General features: G+C 42.2%; 1 protein-coding gene across 1 annotated transcript in view; it reads right to left on the reverse strand.

The window, feature by feature from the left end:
• Window positions 1–12,652, reverse strand: part of N4BP1 (NEDD4 binding protein 1) — an 84,862-nt gene extending 72,210 nt beyond the window's left edge. Inside the window, exon 1 of the mRNA XM_029608487.1 lies at window positions 12,244–12,652. Within this exon, the coding sequence (XP_029464347.1) occupies window positions 12,244–12,492 (249 nt within the window). The 5' untranslated portion in view covers window positions 12,493–12,652. The remainder of the gene's footprint in view (window positions 1–12,243) is intronic.
• Window positions 12,653–13,466: the final 814 nt, after the last annotated feature.

The following is a 13,466-nucleotide window of genomic DNA, read 5'->3' on the forward strand; positions in this document are numbered from 1 at the left end:
AATGGGCTTTGATCACACCTCTGTTATAGTACAAAGTGAGATCATAAGAGAGTTGTGTCCTCTGTCTCCGTCAGCTGTAGAGGAGGGAAATCCCATACACGATGACTGTCTAGCAGCAAGAAAAGGAAACAGAGGTTTAATTTCTTAATCATGCAGAGCTACAAAAGGCACTTCTAAAAACCTTAATGTGGGAATGCAAATTATACTCCTAGGCGAATTCTGAGCAACTGCACAATGCAGAATTCCTCTCTTGCGCAGACTTTTAAATTGCCACAGAATCTGGCTGGGGGAGGTGGCAGCACTGGCTGCGCTAGCAGGCAGAGGAAAGGAGAAGTAGCTGCATTGATCCACATGAGGCCGAAAGAGAAAGAGAGGCAATTTCCTTGGAATGTATGGCCCCCAAAGAACAAGAGATAGCTTTCAGAGTTTGTAGGACTGGAAGAGGAGGCAAAGGCTGTGCAGCCTACATGGACCTCAAGAGGTAGAAAGATGCGGCAGCGTTCTTATGCATCGCAGTGTTAAAGGCTACTTGGGCAGGCTGGAGGAGACATAGGAGGGTGAGAGAGTGCTAACAGAGAGTGCTATATCTGAGAGACATGGAGAGAATGAGCTGAAGGGGAGCAGGGAAGAAGGGAGATTGAATCTGAGGGGTGAGGTTGGGGGGGAAAGCAAAGTGGGAGGAGAAAGATGAGAGCAAGCTGGGGAGGGAAGAGGGATAATTGAGCTTGGGTGGGTGCCCGGTGAGAGTCAAATCAGTGGGCAACGGCGGGATAGAGCGAGCTGGGGAATGCACGACCTGTGTGTGCACACTACGCCATACCAGAGAAGAGAAAGCAAGCTGGCAGGGCAGATGGAGGGGTCAGGCCTTATGATGCACTATTTATAGCATTCCTCAGGGAATTCTGCACAAAAAAAAATGTAAAAATTCTGTATCTTTGTGGAATAACTTAAACTGCATTTTTCATTAATTCCTCAAAAACTGAATTAAATGTTAAAGTATTTAGAATGCTGCAGAATGTTAAAAAAAAAATAGTATGCAGAATTCCCCCAGAAGTAATTAAATTCAACTTAAGATTCAAAAAAAACCTTCCACATTGCACACTGGTTTTATACTGTAATACAGCTTCATTCACTGATAGTCGGACCTCTACTGAGCGAGAGGCTGACTTACCCAATACTTGGTCCCTGGTCTTGTCAGGATTAAATCTCAGTTTATTCACCAAGGCCCATCCCCAAACAGAAGTTAATCTTCTCCATAGTCCCCATTCTATCTACCCTAAGGGAAACATCCATTTGGATGTTTCCAGCATATACATGCAAACACACACCAAACTATCTGATTACATCCCCCAGGAGCCTCAAAAAGATGTTGAACAAAATTGGTGAAAGCAGGGATCCTTAGGGGACTCCACACGGATGAACTGTAGGAGAAAAGCAAAAGTCCCCTACCACCACTTGGTTTTGAACGATCCTTCCAAAAAGCAGCATTAATGATCAGACCAAACTAGCTTGCAAGGCTTTTCTTGGCTGCTTTTAACATGCAAGAAAAACCAATACACAAAAAAAGGAATTTAAAATCAGACAAATATTAATAACCTCTGCATTAATAACTTGCTGAAAAAGAGAATCCCTGCTTGTGCTAAATTGTCAGCAGCCTACAGGCTACCTTTCCCCCACTCATTTCTTCTAAGAAAACTAATGAATTCCTAGCGGCCAACAGCTCATTTCAAGTTTTAGAGACCTTACTTAGAATGAAAGAAGCAAACTTTTCCCATGTTTCAATAGAGGACTCTATGCCACCCAAAAATTCAGGTTTCACCAGACTGTTCTCATTTCTAAACAGTTCTTTTGTAGAATTGCTAATGTTAGAAATCGGAGATGAATAACTTTTCCTAACTTTGGAAATTCCCCTATTACATGAACAATCTATGTTGCTTACATCTTAAGAACATAAGAAATTGCCATGCTGGGTCAGACCAAGGGTCCATCAAGCCCAGCATCCTGCTTCCAACAGAGGCCAATCCAGGCCACAAGAACCTGGCAATTACCCAAACACTAAGAAGATCCTATGCTACTGATGCAATCAATAGCAGTGGCCATTCCCTAAGTAAACTTGATTAATAGCCATTAATGGACTTCTCCTCCAAGAACTTACCCAATCCTTTTTTAAACACAGCTACACTAACTGCACTAACCACATCCTCTGGCAACAAATTCCAGAGCTTAATTGTGCGTTGAATGAAAAAGAATTTTCTCAGATTAGTCTTAAATGTGCCACTTGCTAACTTCATGGAGTGCCCCCCTAGTCCTTCTATTATTCGAAAGTGTAAATAACCGAGTCACATCTACTCGTTCAAGACGTCTCATGATCTTAAAGACCTCTATCATATCCCCCCTCAGCCGTCTCTTCTCCAAGCTGAACAGCCCTAACCTCTTCAACCTTTCCTCATAGGGGAGCTGTTCCATCCCCTTTATCATTTTGGTCGCCCTTCTCTGTACCTTCTCCATCGCAACTATATCTTCTTTGAAATGCGGCGACCAGAATTGTACACAGTATTCAAGGTGCTGTCTCACCATGGAGCGATACAGAGGCATTATGACATTTTCCGTTTTGTTAACCATTCCCTTCCTAATAATTCCTAACATTCTGTTTGCTTTTTTGACTGCTGCAGGTTACTGAGCCAACAATTTTAAAGTATTATCCACTATGATGCCTAGATCTTTTTCCTGGGTGGTAGCTCCTAATATGGAACCTAACATCGTGTAACTACAGCAAGGGTTATTTTTCCCTATATGCAACACCTTGCACTTGTCCACATTAAATTTCATCTGCCATTTGGATGCCCAATTTCTAGTAAGGTCCTCTTGTTAATGTATCACAATCCGCTTGTGGTTTAACTACTCTGAATAATTTTGTATCGTCTGCAAATTTGATTACCTCATTCCTCGTATTCCTTTCCAGATCAGTGATAAATATATTGAAAAGCATCGGTCCAAGTACAGATCCCTGAGGCACTTCACTGTTTACCCTTTTCTACTGAGAAAACTGACCATTTAATCCTATTGTTTCCTGTCTTTTAACCAGTTTGTAAATCCACGAAAGGACATCGCCTCCTATGCCATGACTATTTAGTTTTCTTAGAAGCCTCTCATGAGCGACTTTTAAAATGCCTTCTGAAAATCTAAATACACTACATCTACCGGTTCACCTTTATCCACATGTTTATTAACCCCTTCAAAAAAATGAAGCAGATTTGTTAGGCAAGACTTCCCTTGGGTAAATCCATGTTGACTGTGTTCCATTAAATCATGTCTTTCTATATGCTCTACTATTTTGATCTTGAGAATAGTTTCCACTATTTTTCCCGGCACTGAAGTCAGGCTCACTGGTCTATAGTTACCCGGATCGCCCCTGGAGCTCTTTTTAAATATTGGGGTTACATTGGCCACTCTCCAGTTTTCAGGTACGATGATTTTAATGATAGGTTACAAATTTTTACTAACAGATCAGAAGTTTCATTTTTTAGTTCCTTCAGTACCCTAGGATGCATACCATCCAGTCCAGATGATTTCCTACTCTTTAGTTTCTCAATCTGGCCTACTACATCTTCCAGGTTCACAGTGATTTGGTTCAGTTTATCTAACTCATCACCCCTGAAAACCATCTCCGGAACTGGTATCTCCCCAACATCCTCATTAGTAAACTCGGAATCAAAGAATTCATTTAGTCTTTCTGCAATTGCCTTATCTTCCCTAAGAGCCCCTTTAATCCCTCGGTCATCTAATGGTCCAACGGACTCCCTCACAGATTTCTTGCTTTGGATATATTTACAAAAGTTTTTATTATGAGTTTTTACCTCTATGTCCAACTTCATTTCAAATTCTCTCTTCGCCTGTCTTATCAATGTTTTACACTTAACTTGACAATGCTTATGTTTTATCCTATTTTCTTCAGATGGATCCTTCTTCCAATTTTTGAAGGATTTGTTTTTGGCTAAAATAGCCTCTTTCACCTCACCTTTTAACCATGACGATAATCGTTTTGCCTTCCCTTCCACCTTTCTTAATGCGTGGAATACATATGGACTGCGCCTCTAGAATTGTATTTTTAAACAATGTCCATGCCTGTTGAACACTTTTAACCTTTGCGGCTGCACCTTTCAGTTTTTTTCTAACTATTTTCCTCATTTTATCAAAGTTTCCCTTTTGAAAAGTTTAGTGTTAGAGCTGTTAGATGCCTATCAGAATCTAAACATGACTTTAGACAGAAATGTTTCCAAATGCCTCGCCCAGGAGTAGCCAACTCCAGTCCTCAAGAGCTACAAACAGGCCTGGTTTTCAGGATATCCTCAATGAACATACATGAGATAGATCTGCATGCCCTGCCTCCATTGTATGCAAATCTGCCTCATGCATATTCACTGCAGATATCCTGAAAATCTAGCCTATATGTGGCTCTCAAGGACTGGAGCTGGCTACCCCTAGTCTAGCCGGTTCCCTCAATGAAAGCAAGGCATTGATAAACCAGAGAAAATGTTTTGCACTCCTCTGAAGTGAAGAAGTTCATAACCAGAGTAAAAGCATCCAACATCATTGTTACCTTGAATTCTAGAGTAAAAGCAGAAATTACTTATAATAGAGCTTTGAGAGAGTTCATCTGATTGGCTGGGGTACGACAGACCAAAGCAGCTTCAGAAGGTCAATCAGACCTCAACCATAAACACAGCCAATTTACTGTATCATACAGTGCAGTCTCCTTAGTTTCAAGGTTTTATGGAAAACTATTCCCCCTACACCCTGCTTCTGAACCCGCTCCTGATGCAACACAAAACTGTGGGGTGAAGGGGTAAACGCATCCGGCTCCTTGAGTCAGGATTTGGTCATTTATTTCATTATTTATTCATATTTGATATTCTGCCTTATTTTTCAAAACCCAAAGCAAATCACAAAATAAAGATACAGAATTATAACAAAGAATAAAAATAAAAAATACAAAACTTCAAAATAATATTCACAGTTCTCCAAAACTGTTATCTCATTTCACCTATATTACGCTATACTCACCCCAAAATTAAAACCAAGTATGATAACGCTTTAGAGCAGAACAGAGGGTATCACATGCCATAATCAAAACTGCCTGCTGGCCACCTCAATCTGATAATCCTCCATCAAGATCCTGAATTTGGAATGCATGAAACTCCAACCCATCAGGCCATCGCCCTGTTTCTAAAACTGAAATTAATTGATACCAATTTGGATTCAAGTTAACTGTGCTTCACAATGCTTTGTATGCAAATGCAGTTTTCATTGTTACTTTGAGCTTAATTTGCAATAGTGCAAGGACCATCAACAGATAATGCTGGGATGACAAGCAAGGGAAGAGATTAGTTAATCTCTCATTGTTCCAGAACATCATTCCACGCTGGCTGGTCTGAAGAAACATCACTGGCTGCTCGTGGGTGGAATTCTTACACTGAAGCCTCTGGGCTAAGCAGGTCATTCAACACATTCTACATCTCTTCTTCCCTCCCATTTCTCCTTAGGTTCCAGCCCACGCCAAACATTGCACAAATGTAATTATGGGAACCAATGGGAATGGTAGGGACGTGCTGGAGTAAGCGTGAAACATCCCTTTAACAGTGTAGCAGGTTTAAATAGATCTGTCTGTGCCTTAGTTTGGTCAGCAGCAGAGCTCCAATAGCACGGCCTCACTCAATGAAGGTCTATGACCGGTATTGTGTATTATGATGGCAATTGTCTAATATTTTCACTAATGATTGAGGAAAGTTGGTATCATGGCTATTTTCTCTTTCCCCAATTCTCATGCTTGCCTATATTGAGATTCACGCGACATCAGCCACCTTAATTGCCCCAATCCTCTCATTTTCAATGCTAAACCAAAAAACTGGGTCATATCAGCTCGTAAACAAACCCAAAGTAGTAGTTCCATTGCTGTTTAATACTGTGTCAACCTGTTCATGTCCAAACAATGAAGCATTGGACTATCTCATCTACCTCTCCAAATCTAAACATAGTAACAATGGCAGAAAAAAAGACCAAATGGACCGTCCAGTCTGCTCAGCAAGTTTCCTAAGGTAGTAACCACCGCTCAGTGCAGGTTGCCCCTATATCTCTGTTTAGAAGGTACAGAGAAGGGCGACCAAAATGATAAGGGGAATGGAACAGCTCCCCTATGAGGAAAGACTAAAGAGGTTAGGACTTTTCAGCTTGGAGAAGAGACAGCTGAGGAGGATATGATAGAGGTGTTTAAAATCATGAGAGGTCTAGAACGGGTAGATGTGAATCGGTTATTTACTCTTTCGGATAATAGAAAGACTAGGGGGCACATTTAAAACTAATCGGAGAAAGTTCTTTTTTACTCAACGCACAATTAAACTCTGGAATTTGTTGCCAGAGGATGTGGTTTTTGCAGTTAGTATAGCTGTGTTTAAAAAAGGATTGGATAAGTTCTTGGAGGAGAAATCCATTACCTGCTATTAAGTGGACTTAGAAAATAGCCACTGCCATTAGCAATGGTAACATGGAATAGACTTAGTTTCTGGGTACTTGCCAGGTTCTTATGGCCTGGATTGGCCACTGTTGGAAACAGGATGCTGGGCTTGATGGACTCTTGGTCTGACCCAGTATGGCATGTTCTTATGTTCTATATCTTATGTAGGGTAGTAACTGCCACACTATGCTGGTTACCCCCAAGCCTTATGTTAAGGACTAGGGATGTGAATCGTTTTAGGACGATTAAAATTATCGTCCGATAATTTTAATATCGTCTTAAACCATTATGGAACACAATACAATAGAGATTCTAACGATTTATCGTTATAAATCGTTAGAATCGTGAGCCGGCACACTAAAACCCCCTAAAACCCACCCCCGACCCTTTAAATTAAATCCCCCACCCTCCCCCCAAATGACTTAAATAACCTGCGGGTCCAGTGGCGGTCCGGAACGGCAGCGGTCCGGAACGGGCTCCTGCTACTGAATCTTGTTGTCTTCAGCCGGCGCCATTTTCCAAAATGGCGCCGAAAAATGGCGGCGGCCATAGACGAACACGATTGGACGGCAGGAGGTCCTTCCGGACCCCCGCTGGACTTTTGGCAAGTCTTGTGGGGGTCAGGAGGCCCCCCCCAAGCTGACCAAAAGTTCCTGGAGGTCCAGCGGGGGTCAGGGAGCGATTTCCCGCCGCGAATCGTTTTCGTACGGAAAATGGCGCCGGCAGGAGATCGACTGCAGGAGGTCGTTCAGCGAGGGTTCCGGCGCCTCGCTGAACGACCTCCTGCAGTCGATCTCCTGCCGGCGCCATTTTCCGTACGAAAACGATTCGCGGCGGGAAATCGCTCCCTGACCCCCGCTGGACCTCCAGGAACTTTTGGCCAGCTTGGGGGGGGCCTCCTGACCCCCACAAGACTTGCCAAAAGTCCAGCGGGGGTCCGGAAGGACCTCCTGCCGTCCAATCGTGTTCGTCTATGGCCGCCGCCATTTTTCAGCGCCATTTTGGAAAATGGCGCCGGCTGAAGACAACAAGATTCAGTAGCAGGAGCCCGTTCCGGACCGCTGCCGTTCCGGACCGCCGCTGGACCCGAAGGTTATTTAAGTCATTTGGGGGGGGGGTTTAATTTAAAGGGTCGGGGGTGGGTTTTAGGGGGTTTTAATGTGCCGGTTTTGCGATTTTACGTTTTTTCGATTTTCACGATATTTTACCCCCCCAAACGGCAACAATACGATTCCCTCCCCCTCCCAGCCGAAATCGATCGTTAAGACGATCGAGGACACGATTCACATCTCTATTAAGGACAGAAATATTTACAATCAGACATGCTGAACTTTTGGTCTAACTGCAGAAGTCGTCCTGTGTTTTTTCCCCTGATGTCTGCGTATCAGCACCCCAGACCAGAAAAGTTGGTCCTAGTGTTGGTTGTCATCTGAATACAATTCCCTTCTCCTCTCTCCCCACCGCAGAAGTAGAGTATGATGTTGCAGTTGCATCAAAAGCATCAAGACTAATCAGTTAATGATAGTAATCCTCATGCCTTGTGTAAGGGTAGTAACTGCCACTTATGCAGGTTACCCCATGCACCCTTTTCTTCATTTCCAATCTCTAACATTTAGGGATCCAGTATTTATCCCATGCACTCTTGAATTTGTTTACTGTTTTCATCCTCAGCTCTTCTTCTGAAAGGATATTCTAGGCATCAACCACTCTCTCTGTGAAGAAGTATTTCCTTATGGATCTGAGTCATCCCCTTGGAGTTTCATTTCATGAGCCCTAGTTCTACTGTTCCCTTTCCAATAGAAAAGGGTCAAAGTTGGTGCATCATTAAAACCTTTCAGGTATCGGAAGGTCCTTATCATATCTCCCTGCACCTCCTCTCTTCCAGAGTATATGTATTCAGATCCTTCATCCTCTTCTCGTAAGTCTTCAAATACAAAACCTACACCATTTTGGTCACATTTCTCTGTACCGCCTCCATTCTGGTTCTATCCTTTTTGAGATATGGGCTCCAGAAACGAACACAATACTCCAGGTGAGGCCTCACCTACCTGTACAAAGGCATCATCACCTTTTTTCTTGCTGGTTATTCCTCTCTATGCAGCTCTGCATTATTCTGGCTTTAGCTATCGCCTTGTCACATTGCTTTGCCGCCTTCAAATTACAAGACACTATCATCCCAATGTCCCTCTTCCATTTTGTGCACATTAGTTTTTCACTCCCCGTTACATACAGCTCTTTTGGATCGCCACACCCCAAATGCATGACTTTGCACTTCTTGGCAACTCTTCCATCATTATGTGTTCTTACATCACTTAATTCTTCACGCATGTCCACTCTTGTTGCAGATCTTAGTATCATCCGCAAATAGAAAACTTTTCCTTCTGTTCTTTCTGCAATGTTGCTCAAAGTTATTGAACAGAACCAGAGCCCAAACAGATCCCTGGGGCACACCATTTAAACTGCTCTCTCTTAAAAGTAGGTTCCATTTACCATTACATGCTGATTCCTATCAAGTCAACTAGTTTGTAATCCATTCCACCACCTTGGCACCCACTCCCAAGTATCTCATTTTATTTACAAGCCTAAGTGGGATTGTATCAAAACGTTTGCTGAAATCCAAGTAAAACAAAGTGCTCTTCCTTGATCCAATTCTCGTCACCCAATCAAAAAATCAATCAGATCTGTCTGACAGGACCTTCCGCTAATGAATCCATGTTGACTCAAGTCCAGCTACCGACCAGATTGTACATACTTCACTATCTTTCCTTCACAGTCTCCATTAATTTTCCCCTGTAGTTTCCAGCTTCCTCTCTGCTACCAACCTTGTGAAATGAGCCCACAACCGCTCTTCTCCAATTTCACTGCACCACTCCATGAATCAAAATTTCCTCAGTGAGACTAGAGGCTAGCAAGGACATCTTGTGTTACAATTATTACAATATAACAATCACAGATTACATGAACGATAAAGTATGAATGGCAAAACCAATATACTATGTTGTGTCCAAAACAATCCAATGCATGCACTGCCTTCTGTGCAGAGTTGTTAAATGCATTAGAATTATTATTATTTTTTTACTAAAAAAGTAGGACATTTAAGGTTTCTGGTGATTATTTTGATGGAACAGACCAAATCTTCACATTGTCACAGTAGTGGGAAAAATTGGTAATTTTAGTATGCTACAAGACTGTGTAAGCTTGATGGGACAGAAGTGGCTAAAGTTTTTTAATGTTCTTCCTTAGCCAGCCTCAACATTAAAAACAGTGAACATAGAATATATCTGCAAGTCTTTATTTGTGATGATTAGCATAAAGAAAGCCATAATCTTCCAGAATACAAACACTGCCTGCTTAAAATACCAGTTAGATTACTGAAGGAATTTCAATCCCAGCTCCTAATGAATTAATTGGCTTGGCAACTAAAAACCATTCAATTATGCAAGAGACATCTCACACTCAGCAGTTTTAGGCAAATGAAGCAATGAACGAAAAAAAAAAATTCCCAACAACAATGATTTGGTAATTTTTGTTAATGTCTGAGTAATAAGTTACTTATCAGAAAATGACAGAGGAAGCAGAGTTCCCTGTAACTTTATAGATGCAAACCAAGCACAATTTCATATCAGATACTTTTAGGAAGAAAGAACTTTCAGCTGTATGCAAATAACTCACATGATGCACAACAGTTCTGACAATTATAATAATTTTTTTTTTAATTTTAGGACCACCTTTGAAAATGATGCTTAAAGCAGCATTAATATAATTCAGTTGCAATAAAAGTCCCTGCCCTTCAATCTAAACGGATCGCAGGCTAATCTTTAGGAAATGTGCTCTATTTATAGGAACAAGCATTTATATTCAAAAAAGGTACATGCTTTGCCAGTTTTCTTTCTTGTTATATATAATACACATGGTTTCCCACAGATACAGTAAACTCGTGCGGAAGACAGGCGCTGAGTGTTGAGCGCCCGCTTTCTTAACACGCATCCAGCCACCTCTCCTGGGAGCGCAATGCCGTATTTAAATGAAGGGTCATGCTACAAAGGAGGCATTAGGGATACTAGTGTGCCCCTAGCACCTCCTTAGCAGCAGAAGCCAGGACAGCTGGCTGTCAGTGGGCTTGGAAAATAGTCGCTCAATTTTACAAGTATCCATTTTCCTAACCTGTGCACAGCCACGGGTTAGGAAAATGCATGCTCATAAAATTCAGTGTTCGTTTTCCTAATCTGACCTACTGGAACACTTAAAAAAAAACAAACCAAAAAAACATTTTTAACCTTTAAGGCTCCTCCAACTTAATATTGCCACGATATTAAGTCGGAGGATGTACAGAAAAGCGCACTTTTTTTTTCTGTATCTGGGACCAATGACTAATAGCCTCATCAACATGCATTTGCATATGATGAGTGCTATTAGTTTTGGGGGGGTTTGGACGCACGTTTTGGACACGCTAAACCCCTTATTGTATAAGGGGTAGTGGATGTGCATCCAACCACAGGTTAAACAGAGCGCTCAGCTGAGTGCGCTTTACTGTATCGGCCTGTGAGTGAATAAAGCACCACTACTCAAGATATGAAGTTTCTTATCTCTATTGCTTTCCCTTTAGGTTTTCTTCATTTACAGTCATAAAGTACTTTGTTCTTATAAATTACAGCCATGTTCCTTGTTTCTGAAATCTATTTCCATGTCCACTCTTGAGCCGTTCATACTAATTTCATACTTTTTATGCTATATTTGAGGCTGGTGTAGGATTCCCATAGGGATCAGCACAAGAGCACCTCAATTTTAAGTTTCTCTTATATAAGAGAAACTTTCAAACATTTAAAAAAAACATTTCTTTAGAAATTAAATGTAAATCTGAACAGAAACAATGAATCGCAAAGAGCTTTTATAAATAACTTATTGGTCACAAAGTGAAGGGCCTTGAAGGTCAAAACATGACATAAAATGGTTCTCCAGCACATTGTCTTGATTAGATAACCCCATGCCATAAGGGATGGGCTGAGGCAGTCCTTTATCTATGGCCTTGTAGGCCACCTTTTTCTTATAGAAGCTGGAACTATCAGATCATGGATGCAATAGGGTAAAACCAGATCTGGCTCAATAAGTCCCTTATGACATGGAGCTATCTGATTCCCAGTTTATACTAATAGCAGCAGCAAGTCACCTATACCATTCCACCGTGGGAAGCAGCAGGTGAGCTGACAGACTGTTCTTCTGTTAGCACACACTGGTATGCTCCCAATATGAAAGCAGGAACCTATCATCCTGTCCTACTGTTGTATTTTAGAGTCCACTCTATGCTCATTCAATACAATAGCTAATAAGGAACAAGGTGTACATGGTTGTTGGATGGCCACATATTTTGATTGTGTTGTGACAATCAATAAATAGCAATAATCCCATTACAAAGTACACACTGAAGCAGCCGATTACAAAATGATCATGGAACAAGTATTTTTCCTACCATTTTATAAAATATAGCAAACCTCACAAGAAACTGCAGGTACAACTCACAGCATTGCAAAAGTACCTGCACCAGATGGATATCACAGGAGACCTAGAGTAGATCAGGAAGTGTGGGAAAAGTAAACTGCCCATTAGTACTATTATCAAAAAGTTACGACCGTTCACCTCATCCTGCTGACATTCAATGGGGAATAAAGACATTTCCAATACCCCTCCTCAGTAAGCTGGATCCCATCCTGCCCATGGATTCCCCCATACTCTACCTTGGCTTTGCGAACTGCCTCCTTCGCCCCTTTCAATTTCAACCAAATCCACTCCGAGCCTTGGCCGCTGCCTTCACCCACGGAAAAAGTGTCCAAGACCCCCAGAACCGTGAAGACCACCTGGAAAAGCGCCTCTATCTGCCGCTTACTGCTTTCCAGGTACTTCCTCCTATCGGCGGGCGCCGTGAACTCATCCTCCACCGCCGCCCCGTTCCCTGCCGCCCAGGAGCCGCCAGCCGCCCCGGACATGTTTTGGCCGGCAGCGGCCTACTCTTCCCCCCCGCAGTGCGCTCCCAGCGCCGAGCTCTCATGAATCAGGGACGGCGAACACAGCTGCCGCCGGATCTGGCACCGAGCGTTAGCGCTCGTTACTTTTACAGCAAAAGCCAACAAGCGCGGAAAGTCCCCGGGCGCGTCATCACAGCGCGACGCGAACAAGGCGGCGCAGGTCACCTGATGCTGCGTCGCTGTCGTCGCTGACTTTGCGTTTGACGCGTACAGTTCATGAGCTCTGTAAAATTGTGACAAAGCAATTTGGAATTCGTACGTGTTATGACAGTGTGGAGTGTCTCAAATACATGGAAACATACGCCCAGTTTTATTAGGGGCAGCAAAACAACTTCATGTGTTCACCTACGGTTGCCGACTTTCAACTATGAAAACTCCAGATAGTAAAATTTTCGTCTATGACCTGCCACACGATTGTTTATTTATTTTAAATGTACATTTCTTGCCTTATTACTAGAAAACTGCACAAATATATGAAACCCAATATAAAATACCAATAACATTCCATTAGAACAGTCAGGAAAACCAAATTACTTAACAGCTGCCACCCTCACCATTAGGACAACATGCATTTCATTTGGAATAAGAATCACAAATACTTGTTATTTTTCAGATCACACACTTTCTAATAACTCATATCTATTTGCCCCATTGTTGCTTATACCTTGAAGCAGTGATCAGTCCCAGTTTTTTCTCTCCCTCTCCCCCTTCTTCCCTTTCTCGCCTGCCCCCCCTCTCCCCCTTCCCTGTTCATTATAATTTTCCTTTCTTCAGTTCATTGTAAACCGGCATGATGTGTTCTACGAATGTCTGTAAATAAAAGTTCCTAAATAAAATAAATAAATAAATAATAAGATACAGATAACAGCAAATAAAGACGAAAACTGGTCCATCCCATCTGCTCAGTTGAGATTCCTCTGGGTAGATAAGCATAC

Source organism: Rhinatrema bivittatum, chromosome 7 (genome assembly GCF_901001135.1).
Source record: "Rhinatrema bivittatum chromosome 7, aRhiBiv1.1, whole genome shotgun sequence".
Classification (NCBI taxonomy): domain Eukaryota; kingdom Metazoa; phylum Chordata; class Amphibia; order Gymnophiona; family Rhinatrematidae; genus Rhinatrema; species Rhinatrema bivittatum.